Genomic DNA, 17476 nt, shown 5'->3' on the forward strand with positions numbered 1-17476 from the left:
AAACACATAATATGATAGAAATGGTGTTCTGAAATGTTATTGCTTTATGATCTTCTTCAAAGGCCTAATAAAATAAATTGTTTGTATTATCTGAAATGTATTGGGTGGATGCAAAAGTTTTGACCGTTTTTTACATATATTTTTTTTCTTTTTTTTTCTTTTGTATTATTTATTTAATAAATTATAAAATTTCCATCAGTTCTTATAACCTTCTCCCATCTTTCTATCAACTTATTAATACCAGTAGTATAAAATTCCGTGGATTTTAATGCGAAAAATGAAGTAAGGGATGTTTTTACCTACTCTATTGAATAATTTTTTTCATCATTTAAATTTTTTTGCAGTGATCGGAATAAATTAAAATCAGAAAGAGCAATATCTGGAGAATACAGTGGATGCTTGATAACATCCCAATTTAACTCATTTAGCTTGTGTTGGGTCATCATAGCCACATGTGGTCGCGCGTTGTCGTAATGAAACACTGCCCCTTTTCTGTTTACCAATTCTGGTCTATCCTTTTGAAGGACCATGTTCAATTTGGATAATTGCTGACAATATCGTTCTGCTGTACTTGTCTTATCGTGTTCCAAGAGTTCAAAATACACAATACCCTTATTATTCCACCAAACACAAAGTATAACTTTTTTTATGGATTTCGGCCTTCGAAGTTGTTAATGGGGCTTGTCCAGGTATAGTCCAATGTTTTTTTCCTGTCACGTTGTTGTACACGACCCATTTCTCATCTCCCGTCACCAAACGATGCAAAAAAGGTTCATGTTTTTGTCTCGCACTCAAAGCAACGCGCGTTGAAACACGATCCAATAAATTGGCAGCCGACAATTGATGAGGTATCCAAACGTCGTACCGCGAAACCATTTCCATACGCTTCAAATGTCTTAATGCGATTGTTTGGTTGACTCTTATCGTTGACACAATCTCCCTGATGGTTAGACGTGGATTGGTGTCAATTATGACTTTTAATTCGTCGTCATCAGACTTCAATGGCCGCCCGGTACGTGGTTTATCAATGAGTGAAAAATCTCCAGATCGGAATTTTGCAAACCATCTTCGTACCTGTCTAACTTTGATGACATCTGCTCCATACACTTCACAAATGTTTTTGGTTGCCACACTCGCGGTATTGTCTTTACGGAATTCATAAAGTAAACAATGACGTAAATGCACTTTATCGAACGACATTTTGAAAAAATACAAGGGGTTATTACTGTACTCTGGCCAGGCCAAAACTGAATAGAAAGTAGAGGGAAAGCATCCTTTATACAATGGAATCATAAAAAAAGAAGATACTATTCATAATTTATGAAAAATAAATTTTTTACCTGGGATCATAAAAAACGGTCATTACTTTTGCATCAACCCAATATTTTTGGTCAAAGGAAGAAAAAACTGGGTACAATTTTTCTCGTTATTTATTTAAAAATAAAATTAAACGTATTTTTATTCCCCGGCAAGCTATGCTGTAGAAATAATCAGTTAAATTATTTTTATTGTTTTTTTGTGTCTTGAATCGTGTATTTTACCGACATTCGTGAGGTTCCTATTTTGGTCTACGTGTTTGTGGATGAGCATCTGAAGCTTAATTGTTTACATTACTTTGGAAGGACACATAAGGAAAACTAGAAGATTTTGTTATATCCCTGAAATCAAACATAACGTAATTATGTAGTTTAACAAAACACATTCACGTGAATGGATAGGTTATCATAAGGTAATCGACTACTAATCAAAATACGATGGTATATGATGGTTCAAGTGTCAGCTCCGTTCCGACCACTCCTTACACCTCACTATAGCGAAATACTTTCACTGCTCGTATTGATGCGAAACCTACTTGGAAATTATCTTTATGTATTGTAAGTACAGCATTGTACAGAGTTGGTTCCGATCGCATCAAATTTTAATTCAGCATGTCACGATGGCGTATATAATATCAATATTTTTATTCAACACTTCGCGATGACGTAAAATATATTTGTTTTTTAATATATTTGATTACTAATTACCGCTATTAACATCATGCCATTTTTTTCGCTCGGCCAAATTAGGAGAGAGAAGACAGATTAGCAGACACGCTTGTTTGGCGTTAAGTCTTGTTTTTTTTTAATATTATTCGTGTATTTTGATCTACCTTTTACCTTTAGAGACTCGTACACATTGTCTGTTTAGTTACACTAGATAGTTTAAGTACGGGTGCGCGACCCCGATTGCCCAACTACTTTGTGCCATTCCCCTTTTCCTACTTAATTATTTCTTCTGCATTTCCGCTTAGGAGTTATGTCCTTCACACTGGTACACTTTTTCCATCAAATATATTCCACTCCCATATCCAACAATCACGCTAACACGGCGTCGGTCAACATTTCTTTTGACGGTGCGAATTGCGGCTAATGAAGACTACTTTAGATCATTTATTAAAAATAAATATTTGTGTTCTTTACACGCAAAAAAAAAACAATTCTGAGCGGCTTGTGCTTGAAAATATGTATGAAATAGTGTTAAAATTGGATCGAATCTAGAAACTCTGTCTCACAGTCCGCGACGCAATCCACGGAGCTAATGGTACGTACCTCGGTCGCAGAAGGTAGGTACTCTATGGACCACAATGCTGGCATGTAGGTAGATATGTTACCCAAGTAAAGTGCACGGGTCGAGTCTCGCCAAGTTATGGTGGGATTTTCCGCAAACCAAACCGGGTCCGGTTCGTTAAATAAAGTTTTTACTTCCGTTCCATTTCAAGTTCAACCACTTGCTTGAATGTCACGTTGAAAGACACCTCTCGGTGGAACGTCATAATCCGACGTGTTCACTATTGCATATTCTCTTAGTGACGACATTTCTCCTTTTCTCGATTAAGTAATCGTAACATAACTCGTATTTATGTTCTCCAATAGGCTGAACGTTGATTGATAAATGAAGCCACGTTGCTCAGCCTCGCCCTCGGATTGACTTTTTTGTATATTTACTTCAATGACCTTCCGGCAGCTACACTGTTCGCGGTTATTATATTATATTCACCTTCATCTTCTACAAATAACATTTGCTACTCTTAAATAATTATATCGAGTTATTCAAAATTATAACTTTGTATTTATTTCAATATTACAACAATAACATAGCATTACTGTATATTTTTGATGACCCGGACCAATGAGTACTGAATCTTGTTTTTTTCTTCAATTTTTATTTATTTGATCATGCTATGAAATACGAGTGTAGGCTTCTTCCAAACTCGGGTGTAATATTTTATAACGAAACCCAAAAAATCACTTGAAACGTTTACAAATATATTTTTATTAAATTATTTTAATAAATTATAGTGCTTGCAATGATGCTTCATAAAATGCAATCTTATGTAAGTGCAGTTCGGCACTCTAGTTTTGGTTTTTCACTCAAGTTGGAATTATGATGAAAAAATCTAGTCACTTTTTTATCATCATATTAATATTAGATTATATATAATATATTTATATCTCCATAGATTAAGATCTGATAATTCCATCTGATTTCTACTTTATACGTAAGTTATTTCCAAATATTAACTTTTTTTTGCAAGATAATGATACCTTTTTTTAAATTTAATTTATAAAATAAATATTAATGTACACAAATATTGCAATTAGATATTAAGGTAAACCTAATTGGCTTGTATTTTAATGTATCAAATGTCATTTTTGCCCGTTTTCGATTATAGCTTCGTTTGAAAATAAGACCCACGAACATAAATTATGTGTTCATATTTTTGCAAAATCATTATTTTTACATGAAATTGATTATTTGCCTAGAGCGTAAAATGAATTTATCGGCTTTTTCCAATGAGTCGGGAAAATCCCGCTATCTGGGGAAAACTGCGATAACATAAACGTACCGTCGTATTTTCACATGGTGAGTTTTAACGATGGTCGGCTATCTGCCAACAAGTAAAGCGATGCCAGGCTAACCCACTGGTTGCTGCATTGGCTCGTGTGGAATAACAACTTATTCTACATTCGCTCTAGAGCGCGCAGTATTGCCTTTGTACTCCTCATCACATCGCCATCATCGGTTTTTCCTAAACCATTAGCAATGGATGGCGTAATAACTTCGTTATCCGTTAGGTTTGCACTCGGGCTATGCACTTCTATGGTGGAATCGTTCAATTCTATGTAAATATTCATCTTAACGTAACGAAAAACTATCGAACGCACCGCGTTTCTTTTTGGCAAAAGTAGGTACTACGAAGTAGAATTATTTTGTTAATTGTCTCTGAAAATTTCGTTTAACGTAATATAGAAAATTTCCTTCGTTTTTTTTTATTTTTTTTTGGCGTGAGTCCGAAACGCCGAAAATTTACTTAGGGAATAAAGAGATGAGGGCAGGATTCGTTTAATTTTTTTTTGTATAGACTTGTATGAGAGTAAAACTTTTAATAAGATTATTACGCTACAAGGTAAATTGTTGTTACACTGCTGTTTTAACACTGTTTACGGGTCTGTGGAAAGGTCGATAATCTACAAGCAGTAAACTGCGTAAAAGTCCTGTGACCGTTCTGTCGACTTGCGGACTACGTATTCACCTGCCGGTCATATGTGTCTCATTACATGTCCTTTTTATGAATGTGTAAAATACTTTATTCGTATCGATAGTCAAATATTGCAGCAACTGTCGTTAACATCGAATAAATGCGGTTTTTTAGAAATACTTTGCATTTTTTAAAAAACTGGTTTACTGCATATGAATGATTGGGGAAAAATGGTCTCCGAAAATTCAGCTTATCTCAGCAATATTTCGTAAACGATATCATCTTTTAAAATAATTAAACCACTAAAAACGTAACGTATCTACGTCTTAGTTCGTGTCCTAGTATGTCAATGAATGTGCGTTACACATCAAGATTGCTTTCGTGTAAATGTAAAGAAACCGAATATTTTTAGCTGCTGTTTCTCAAAAACCAATTTCGATTTATGTATTGCTTTATTTCTTCCTCGGCGGAAGTTATTGTAATCGGGATTCATAATAACGTTCTTCATTAGGACAGCATGTTTGTATGTTCAGTGGCGCGCCGTTTAATATTGACCATTGTGTTCGTGGAGAGTTGCGGTTTGAGGGATCAATGCCCAAATTTAGATGAATCAAGAGAAACGCAAATGTTTTCGAAATCAAGATACTGTGGTGCCAATGACGAATACTATTTATGTGTACAGTCAGCACACCATGTGATATTGAACTTTGGTCTTTGTTGAATGCTGCGGTTGAAGCCAACCATGTCAGTTTATAAATTGTAAATCCACTGTCGTATTCTAATTAGTCATGTAACTTTTAGAGATATTGCTTTAATCACATGGCTTTGGCTTGACAAACTGTTAATCAATTTTCATGTCGACAATATTTCGCTTTCATTTGGTTAACGCATACTCTCTCGACCTTTTTGTGTCTTTGGAAACCAAACCTATTTTTTTTATAAATATTTATAATTATTTTATTTTTGCACGCATTAAACTATATCAGAGTTTTTTTATACAAAATTAAACTATATTTTTAATCGAATGAAAAATTGTTTAAGCGGTGCCTATTATGACATTTCACAATTCGTACGAAAGCTGTTAGTTTAGTAAGATTTGTTGAATTCTTAATATTATACACATTAGTAATATGTACATGAGTATTACAGTTCAGCTAAGGTGTGTAGGCTTTTGTGCTTATATGAAATGCACGCCCCTGATCCAAGATATCGTTTAAATAATATTATTTTAAAAATTCGGTTTCTTCTTGTTTTATTAGTTAATATGAAATAAATATTAACAAACGAACAAACGATTAAAATCTTAAAATACGATTTTAACTTAATAAAAACACGCCCGAAGTCAAAGTTATTTTTTGTATTCGTATTTTTGTTGTTGTATGTTTTCGACACATTGTCATGGACAAACAAATCCAATTAGTAAATAAAAATTTGTTTGTAGAGGTCCGATGATAACTGTCGCAGTAAGAAACTGCAGTTAGAATTCCGCACGCGTAGATTTTATAGCCGATTGACTCGTGATCACCGTTTTATTATTCCTCCGCTGGATCTGTTTATTTTCCTCGAAATAAATAGTGAATATTATCGTATTATTCGGCCTTCAGTCTTACTCAAGAATTACTTCCTCGGTAGGTTCACAAAACTATAATAATATCATTCCGTAACCTATAGTGCTGATGCTATTGGCGCAATACCCACATGAGCCATAATCTTCAGACCAATCCCACAGTTCGTTGACTATCACTGAAATGAATAAACCTAAGTAAAATGTATTGTTTTCATTTAAGAAAACATGTTTCCACAATCGCAAAATAAGTGAAAAAAAAACTATGTTAGTTACGTATTTGGGAAAAGTACTATACTATGTTAGTTAAGTATTATCCAGCAACCTAATTTGTTTTTTAATGATGATTTTTTTAACCCAGAAGCGTAACGATGTGAGCACTGAAATCAAATTTTCTCTTTCAAATGAAAATGGTTCACGAAATATATTTAAAATTAAAAATAAAAATAAAAATACTTATTTTTCATATTTCACTTTGATTTCTCAATTTTTCTTTTTCTTTATCTTAATATATTTTCCTTATTGAAATTATACGAGTCTGATAGTAATATTGTGAAACCAATTATTTCCATAGCTAAATCAATGGAACACGTTATGAATTCGAGAATATCAATGTGAAATTCAAAATGAATTTATTTTGTGTGAAGAACGATAGTATAATTAGAAATTATTAGTTGATACAACATAGTTATTTGTTTCCACCGATACTAGTACTAATGTTACCTACAATATAATGACTTATCTCAACGTATTGAATGTTCATTTCAGGTAGAATAATTAGTGGCAAACATTTTGGGTAACGATTATATTATCGCCTATTACTATGTTGGAATCACGTGCTTGACTATTAATCTAAAATGCGTGACCAATTATTTTCAATTCAGTAAATGTTTAATTGGTGTAGTGATCAGTTTTATGAGCATTTGTTTTCTGAATGCTGAAAATATGATTTGGGCTAGAATACAGTGAAAAATTAACGACTACGTAGTGTAGATAACTTTAACTTTTACTTCTGCACTTTTGTTTCTAACGAATTAGGCTCATGGATGAGTATTATTAGGAAGTTAACTCAGAAAAGAAAATTGATTAAAAGAAAACGAAGTTATCTATACCGCGTACTTATAGCGTTATTTCTCTGTAATCCCAGCCCTAACATTACAATAAGTTTCAGTGTCTCCATCAATAGCAAATAACGAGATTCGTTTTCCATGAGAATCACTTCTGATAATATTTTTAAACGATGACTTATGCATAATATTCTCGATTTTTGATGTTCCGGGTATCGGATTCACCAGTTTTATCAGTTTTGCCTCTATAAAGGCTGATATTTTATTCTGAACCTAAACAACCCAAAATGACCAATACTGGTATTGGTCTTAATAAGTATTGACTTCTACGTATCATTTCCTTACTATTTTGTTTAATGGCCGCATTTTAAATGAAAATCCAGGCATACTTAAATGTTTTTCTGTTAACTGTTGAACCGCGAGGTTTTCCCCTTTACCTATTATTTTTAATTGTAAAACAAAATTTTATGTTTCGACGAAAAGCTAATTTATCTGTAAAAGTAACCCAAAAAATATTTTGGAACTCGTCCTTTAATCGACTTCTGGCCAACCGATTTTATTGTGTAAAATCATTTACTTCTGAGATAAAGATGAGTCAGATCCATTCATTTTTGGCATTGAATGACGAAAATTCTTCAAACTTTATTAAGTCTATCCTTTATTCATCCGGGATTCGACCGGGATTCCTAGATCCTCTCGGAAAGGTATGATCCGTAATTCTCTGAAATGAGAGTTGCGGTCACCACATACTGCCTCCGTCCGCGGAACGGAATGTCGGCCTGTCGGACTGTCGGACTGTCGGATTGTCAGACTGTCGACTGTCGACCCGTTGGGAATTTCGTGAGGTTGCGTGTGATTAGCTGATGCCTATTTCCTCGAAGTCGTCCCATTCCGACCGCTGGGGTTTCGGCTGCCGATCTCTTTGAAACGTCACTTCGGAAAACACCCGACCGCTAATAACAATTATTATAATGCAATAATGACGGTTTACATTGTTTCTACTTCACCCTTGTAATGAGTCGGCAACGGATATATTATTTATTGTAGTTTCCCCGCATACTTTACATAAGGTTAAGTAACAATACGTAATGTCGTTTTTATTATCTTCAACCTTGTGGGCGGTAATGCAGGAAAATAAACTCAATTAAGTACTTAATATTATAATCATCAACGAATCGAATGTAGCACATTCTCAAAATGACGTTTTTCAATTTACATATTATGTTTAGGTCAAAAACGACCGAACAAATAATTATGAAAACCAGAGAAAAAGTAGACAGCATTGAGTACCATTAACTTGAGGAATTCCCAAAAAACTTTCGCTTTAAGAACGCGTGACTTTGCTAATTTTATTTCCTGAAGTTATTACAAATAAATGAATGTGTATGTGTTACTTCGTCGTTTTATTTTCCGAGTAATTACAATGACAAATAGTCAAAACCCATCGAAGTAAAAATATGTGGATATTATATGTTAAATCCATAAACAAGTTTCTAAGGTTTTTCCTTGAAAAGGTATTTCCAATTTATGAAAAACAATCTTACAATTTTCCTCATTTGTTGAAATAATCGCTATTGCGTATAAAAAAAAGCCCTATGATTTTGGTACATTTAAATAATTCTAGGTATGATGAAATATTTCACAAATTCAACAAAGTAAATATATTGAGTAAGTATATGTGGCGGAAACAATAATTACACCCCATGCATATAAATTCATTTTCATATTCCGCATGATCGACAAAAAGCCCATAATGGCTTCGAGACATTTGAGGGAGAATCCAAATTTAACTCGATTTTGCAGTTTTCCCTAATAACAGCATCAGATTAAATTAATTCAAGCAACTGAAGATTGTCAGTTGGAAACCGCGATTCGGGAGTCAAAATAAATAATAGAAGACGGCATATCGTGCGTTTGTGATAACCGTACCTAGTAATTAAGACTCCATACAACAACAAAAAGCATATTGGGGCGGTTCTCGCCCCCTGTATCGTACCTTCATTCAGTTAATATCATATGCTCTAGTAAATTTCCATCGCTCCAGAGCCATGTATCAAAATCCAGTAGCGAAAGCAGATTTTAGCTGGATAATGATACGACATGGAAGATGGGGACCGATCTATTTTTTTAATATGTAGATTTCATTACTGGGTCAAATATTAAAAGGTTTGTGAGTACGGATATAGGTAAACCACATTATTTGATAGACATTCATCTTTGGCGATAGCTGAATGCGTATTGAAATTGATCTGTGGTACTGATTGGGTTTTGCGTTTTATCAATGCGTAAGTTTGAAGGCAACGCTGCGTTAGACTAGATTAAATTGTTCAGATGGACCTATATAAAATTTAATTACCATATTTACCCGGTCTTTTTCCCCGTTGCGATACAGGTTTAAAGTGTAGCGACAATTCATACGTGTCCCAAACAACGTATGTTATACCATTATGAAGGTTTGATATGAATAAATCGAAACATCTAATTTGTCGGAAAAACCAGTCCTCGATAACTGTATTCCAGCGTGGAAAAACCTATCCTCAATAAGTCGTCACTACATTTTTCGATGCTATTTTTTTTTAATTTCGTAAGCCTCGACGAATCCTCATTCCCTTGGTTTTCAGGTCATCAGATGTTTTCAGTACAAGACGTAAGAGTATTTGTAAACGTATGTACCAAAAATAGATGTGTGTTCTCTTTTAACCTTAGATAAGAAAGTTTTTTAGTATTCGAATATATTTATTTAATCATTTTGCACTAGAAGTATATTGGTGGACTTATTGATTTGAAACAATATCTTCCAATCGACCAAAAACAAGCTAGCAAAAATGATCGATCTTTTAAAAAGTTCATATTGAAATAATTTACTGCTAGGGTTCGATATATTAATAATGTTTCTTGAAGCTGTGTTCACTTTTCACAAGTGTGCACAAGTTTTTCAAGTACAAGTATTTATTATCAAGTAATGTAAACATTTATGTATTCAAACAATATGTATCTACTGTTTTTGTTTGTTTTTTGAGCATTAAATAATTTGAATTTATTGAGACGGAAATATGAAAGTCTGTGGTAGTACCTTATACACTGTACCAATAACCATTCTACCCATGATTGACCATATTACACAAATTTTGAATTTTATTTATGTTTCAAGTGATAGCACACATTTTCAGTATAAACTTCATAGGCAATATTTATGGTTGAAAGTTAGAGGACTTTCTATTTATGCATGCGAGATTCTCTCGAATTATTTGACATACTTGGAAATGCCTGAAGAAAATATTTTCTTAACAGAAAAGGCTTTATGACATTTTTTATGATGAGAAAGCATTTTCACCGCTTCATGATGCAGGATATTTTCTTGCGGTTGAATATTCTCGTATTTACATAGAAATGACAACTTGTTATTCCAACGAATAGGCGCCAATACGAACGTAACAAATATTTTATTCATGTTCACATCAAGCCGGTAAATGTGTCAATAATAAGCGACTTTTAGTCTAAAAAAAACATCACAAATTAAGGCTTTGCTCGTCCCAGGATGAAAATGTTTACAAAACCGGGTTTTGGCTTATTTCTGATAGTGATGTCATCAGGCAGCCGCTAGCGCTGCGACATTCCGCCCGATGATATTTTATTATGATCGAGGCGATATTAGCACCTTCCAACTTCCAGCTGATTGCGGTGGATATTTCCTTTAGTGGGCCCCACGAAATCAACCTATACAACGAATTATCTGCAAAGATCTCCGTCGAACTGTCGTATCGCGTACCGACGAACTTTTTTAGCGCGTGGAGATGGAAAGTTCCTCGGTTTCAAGACGTACGCCTTTGTAGATATCTTAGATGGCATTTTACAATCTACTCTCGTTATTAATCGGGACAAACTGGCGAGTTAGATATATTGTTATTCCTATATATTTTACAGTACTTACATCCAAATTTAACTAGCTTCATTACCGAAGCTATTTACTTATTTTATTTCAAATGTACCTTATCTGTCTTATTCTTAAGCAACAGCGGGTTTTCCCGATAAAGGCTACACTTTTGCAAATCCTTGATACGATAAAATATTATTTTATGATAAGAACATTCCCCGATTATATATTTTGTTCAAAGTTAGTCGAAGTATTGTTTGCTCATTTTAGTATTTATCACGGAAAAACCATCGTGTTTTACCCACATATTGGAACAACCTCGTATTTGTTCTCTAAACAATCAATGTCATGACAAGACAATGGCAATGCGGTAAAATTAATTTCTCTAGGGATTTGTATAGTAAATATCCGCTCATAACCCATATTGTCACAACTTTGTAATATGCTTACGTGTTATCTTAATGCATATCCATCTTGGTATACAGCCGCCTTTGATTATTGTGTTTAAGTATGAACCTTACCATTTTTTTTCTTTTTTCTTTTAAAAATCATTTACATTTCAACTTCATTAGTCTACTTTCAACCATCTTTTGACAATTCCACGCTTCACTTAAAAAAGATAGTGGGTACTATAAATTATGAAGAAGAAAAATGGTTAAGGCCCTTGGAGTTGCGCATGCCCATACTCAAACAGCTTGAAACAGTCGAGGTCCTTCAATTGCAAATTCTTCATTGGGATATCTTCATATCTTTAGCGATACCTCGGCAAAGAGATTCTCAGTTCGATCGACCTCCATTAGATAACCAGAATTAAAATAATTCTGCACCGAAAACAACACCCAGTCTTGCAAATACGACTTCATGTCCTTTTATGAGCTCTGATTTTTAGATTATAATGTTATTAGATGTTTGATGTGGTCAGTGACTCATTATTATGAGTAAACTTACGTTTTATACCAACCATCAGCTAGCTTGAAAGCTGTAATGAATAACAGTATACTATGAATTAATTGTGGTTTTATTAAGAAACTTAAATGATATATTGAGTTTGTTAATAAGAACAAACATAGCGCCTTACAATTTATATGCATATTTAATGTTTAGAAGGATGCATACGGATCTTTAATGGTGAAAATTAGTAACATATTCCGAAGAGCATAACTATTGTATTATTTCAAGTTTCGATATCGAACTATATTATCTAGTGTGATATCGATCAGATTATTACATCCACCAATTAGAAAACTGCTTAATCTACTGCTAGGGATTTAGAAATTTAGGATGAAACAAAGTGTGTTAACAAAGTGTGCTTTGTGAAACAAAGGTTTAATTTGGCAATTACTTTGTGGTAAAATCTATCGATTTTTAATTTAAGTTTTACTTAGTAAATACCACTATTTCTTAAAATTTATTGTGAGACGTGTTTCTTTTGTTAGCATGCAGAAGCTATTTTAAGCGATATTGAAATCGCCCTTTTCGGGGTTTGAGGTAACCCCGAGGAATGCGATTGAATCATCGCTCGAAACGTCGACAATTACGTGGTTGATTGATTCATAAAACTTTGATTTACATACATATTTCATCATAACTACGTCACACACGTTTGCCCTTCAAACCTTTTTATTTTTTGAAAATTGCGAGTAATTTCGGCCCATTGATCTCACGTTGAACATTTTCTCGAGCTATTCTCCGCTGGGATTTCGGGAATGCAACAAGAAGAACATCTGTAGCTAAATATACTCCATCCGTGTGCTATACTTGGATATCGAGTAATGGGTATATCGCAACCGCATCTCGACTCTCTGTACCAACTTACCAAACAAAAGGCACCATCGCTATCGCTACTGTGTGCAGGCTCGTTATAATCATATTTTGTATCATTACTACTGGGCTTAGTCTAATAGAAATGCGTGTGGAGGGTCCTTTTAGAGAAATTATCAATATCATCTTATTCATCTGAATATCGATACGTGCAAGAGGTTGATTTTCAAATGCATTGTACTTTTGTGCTGACTGTACTTTTTAGTTATTATAAATAATTTGTGACCATATTATAGAGATAACAAAGCCGTTGAAAATAAGTGTACCAAAATAAGTTGCATATCGCATGTTTTTTTTTATTATTTTATATGAAAAAAATATAGAATAAGTACACGATAAAAATATTCCCTAACTTCCAAAATGGCGAATGAAGGTCGTCGACTGAAATACATTTACCGAATCGATTTTTTTTCTTCTGATATACGCAAATTATTTAAAACGACGCGATGCGTTAATATGAATATAGGTACGATTTCCTACCGCCATTAGAGTTGATATGAGCGCAATACTAACAGAATCGCATCGCTAGTGCGCGAAGTGTTGAAAACAACGTGTGCCCTTATAACTGTATGGATACACAATACAAACACACCTAGAGCTCGGCTTTGACCGTATCTGATATTCCTTGAAAAGCAATATTTTGGATTGAATTTACTTCGGGACTTTTATTTCTAATGACTTTGAAACTGAATATTGCTCCGTCAGGAACTCAATTCTACAAATATATAACAAAATGGGAATACATTTCATTCATCTACATAGATATAGCGCTCGAGATATTTGTTTGTTATGCCTTCTTTTGCGGCGCGGGCAATGGTGACGTTACAAGTTACGGGCCAATAGTAGCAGTGACCGATGGAAAGTGGAATTTTCTGCGTCCGCCACATACGAGTCTCGAGTTCGGCACTCCGTACATTTTCTTCTCAACCAGTGGTCGGGTCCCCCCCCGCCTCCTCCCCTCGCCACGCGCGCACCCGAACCCGCGGAGTCTGGGAAAACCCCGCCGCGGGCAACGAGCGCGCATTCCGCGCCACACGGCCACCACAAATAGACCGGCCGATCAGGGTTCTCTAACATGTTCGAAATAATGGATTGTGTATGTTACGATCGCGGTTCAATCGCAAACTGCCCGTAAATGCTCCATATAGTATAATCTTTACGTTTCCTAGCGATTGAAACAGCCCTGATTTTCCTTGGCAGTCCGCAACCTCGGTACTCGACTCGTCGCTTCGCATATGTTAGTATCTAGTAATTACTCTATTCGATTATTAAAATGATCGCTCTTCTGACAATGTTTCGTTAGGCAATTTGATGACTTTCACAAAATTTACCGGCACTTTACAAGTTGACCTCGTCAACTCGAGAGATAAGTTTTTTTGAATGTTAGCTTAGTTACGTTTTTTTTTTAGTTTTATGATTACTTCCAGCAATCGTTAATTAAAATTTACTTTATTTTATTACTTTTCGCAGTGAAGGTCATATGATCGGTTTACACTACACTATTATGTTGCCTTTCTTTGGGCATGTATGAATGATATAACCGTTACCGAATAGTTTTACCATCCAACTAACTATCGATATTAGAAACTGGTGGGTTGTGTGACTAGCATAAAAAATTATGATGACTTTTTTCTACTGGTAAATTATGAGATAGAATAGGTCGGCTGTAGATTATATTGAATCGTAAATTTTTGGGCGATGTCTTCTGAGAATTACTGATGATTGATCAACGTTCAAGTGGCTTTTGCGCTTACTGCCGAGTCAGGATATGTATTCCCACCCCTTGACAATCTCCCGTTTAGTTTATTAATATAACATAAATGTACTTTTATTAGACAACAGTATACCAAGGGCGTGCATTCATATAGGCACGAAAGCAGTGCCTATCCTAACTTACTCGCGTGACATATAAAAACGCAACCAGTACCTACCCTACCTTACCAAGTAGTACCTACTCACCTTATTACCTACCTTTGCTGCCTACCCTAGTAAGTACTACCCAGCTTACTTTACTGCCTACCTTAATTCTCTGTGCACGCCACTGAGTATACCTATGTAGGTATTTACTTTGCAAAACCGAAAAAATATGTTCGTATTTACTTGTCTACGTGATTAATTTAAGTTTAAAACCTCGCTGTTGAGAAAAGCGCACAACCGCGTAGTATTAATATGAACCCTGCAAATTCCTCAGAATTAATGGATTGTTTTTCTCGGTTTATCTATTCCGGACCACTGTTTATTTTTCTTGCTAAAAATAATACTCCGAATAAATAATTCCCGTGACGTGTTGTGGGAAACCCTGGTGGACGGTGTTGCCAAGCGCCGCCCCCGTCCAGGAATAGAGCAGGGAATGCCGAGGAATCTGGCCACGGAAATAGCATGCTCCCGATCCGGAGCCCTGACTCACGCCCTCGTGACGGGCCCCCCACACGGGACGGCTCCTCTTGTGGACTTCCTGGCGACCTGGAATCTATGATCCCCACTTGGTTTGATCTACGCGATCTCAGTACCTACCCATTTGTACAAAAATGCGACGTTTAAAAAAAATCTCCCCCCGATTTCATTCAGTCGTCGCAAAGTATATATGAACACGTATATGTGAACGCTCTCGTGAGGTCAAATGGAACTGCCTATCATTTTTACTGTAATTGTATTCGATTGCCTTAGTATTACTTTATCTAAAAATATATCCTCGGTGGAAATTTTTAAATGTTTTGAAAGACAATTTTTTTTTTGTAATCGTAATTTTCGTGCGATACTAAATGTGTCCCTTTACGACGCGTATTCTATCGATGTATATCGTTCACCTATTTTTTTCGACACGATAAACGATAAATTGTGGCAATACCTCGTAATACAAGCGATGAAATCGTACGGCTAAGATAAGGATAATCGCAAATTTTTGGATGCGCGGAATGGACAGCCACTTACAGCGCTCTAAACTAGCTGGATACTTCAGAATACTTAACCTTTATTTGCGTCTGTTTCTCTACTATTTATTTTTATATTGCTAAATAAAAGTAAATACTTGTATTATAAATTTAACGCTCGCTGTGTGATTTACGAAAAAAATATCGATGACAAAAAACGGAAATTTATAAATTTAATTATGTATATATTTTTTCACGACAACCCCGAGTACCATAGTCATTGCTGTTATTTACGTTTTATTCCTCTTCCATTTCTTTTCTCATATAGCAGTTATGTGAGCCCTGAAATACTTAACTTGCGTCATCTGTATCTACAAATATATTCCATTCTTCTCACATATCTGGAGCGCAGGTTACCAAATCACCGACCAGGTTAACACCACGTCAATCCGATGCGGTGCCCTATGCTTATTTACTTCATACAAAGTTATGTATATGTTATAATTGGCGAAACATTTTGGACATATATAATGCTGATATGAATATTTCAAATGGCATATTTCGAATTTTTCCTCAAGTTGTTTACTCATTAGTCAAAAAAGTTCGCGGAATTTCGATAGTGGCTTTCCGTGAAACATCCTACAGCTTTGGCAATTTCGGAATCACCCATGATCGTTGTTTGTACTCAGTTACTGTTTTTTCTCCCCAAAAAGTCGAAAGAAAATGAGAATATAAATAATTATTTTCGAATTATTTTTATGCATTTTTCCGTTTGACGAAATGTGGCTCATAAATAAATATAGTATAAGTTTTACCAGGACCGATTTAACGAATTTAATTCTAATTTTTCCTATTGAATAAAAAGTGTCGGATATTTTGTCGGATTACATTTCGAGGTCAAACAAAACTACGTAAATCTTGAAAAAAAAATCAGGTTTATGTTTTATAACTATATATACAGCTAGTTTATATAAAGTTATAGTGTAAAACATTTCATTTCCCAGGGAACCATAAGGAGTTAGCAGTTTTTCATTTTAATCCATCACAATATATAGTTAATTAATATAACATACTAATACCATATGTTAAATTCTTACTATGGATAATGAAATGATGGTTGATAAATGATAATTTTTTTTGTTTTCCTTAATAATTTTTAAAGATGATGATTTCAAGCTCACGATTGTATCTAATACCCCTTGTGACAACCTAATAAATAAATGGTAATGATAAAGTAAATACAAATAAATGATTATTGCTGACGCCTTCAAACTTGTTTTCAAAAACTTTTGTGCAAACTTGCTTATTGTTTATTTTTAAAATTATTTTAGGAGAAACCTGTGTCCACCTCGCAGCGCTTGGAGGTCACATTGATGTGCTGAAGCATCTTGTTTGGTATGGAGCAAATATTAATGCTGCTGTAAGTATTTACTTTTTTTTCCTTTTCACTGTACTAAATATAATAGGGAAATGAATATATTTTTATTGCTTTAAACCATTTTCTTTTCAACATTTAAATTATTAGAAAATTATTATTCATTTAGGATGGAATTGAAGTAGTAAAAGTTACTTTGGTGCATTTAATTTACCATAGAAAACTAAACTCCTAAGATGTTTTACATAGAAAATTTAAAAGTGAAATCTATTGATGATATTTCCAATGATTCTCCTTATCTTTCCAAAGCCATAATATAAATAAACACTGCACCGCTACTACTTTATTAGTTATAAAATAAAAATTCAATGAAATGAAACAAACGA

General features: G+C 34.4%; 1 protein-coding gene across 1 annotated transcript in view; it reads left to right on the top strand.

Moving 5' to 3' along the window:
- Positions 1-17476, top strand: part of LOC148303221 (NF-kappa-B inhibitor cactus-like) — a 28584-nt gene that overhangs the window by 9284 nt on the left and 1824 nt on the right. Inside the window, exon 4 of the mRNA XM_088270322.1 lies at positions 17047-17135. Coding sequence (XP_088126448.1) covers positions 17047-17135 — 89 coding nt within the window. The remainder of the gene's footprint in view (positions 1-17046; positions 17136-17476) is intronic.

The sequence above is a fragment of the Brachycentrus maculatus genome, unplaced genomic scaffold (assembly GCF_059751285.1).
Source record: "Brachycentrus maculatus isolate JH-2025_06_01 unplaced genomic scaffold, ASM5975128v1 h1tg000378l, whole genome shotgun sequence".
NCBI lineage: Eukaryota > Metazoa > Arthropoda > Insecta > Trichoptera > Brachycentridae > Brachycentrus > Brachycentrus maculatus.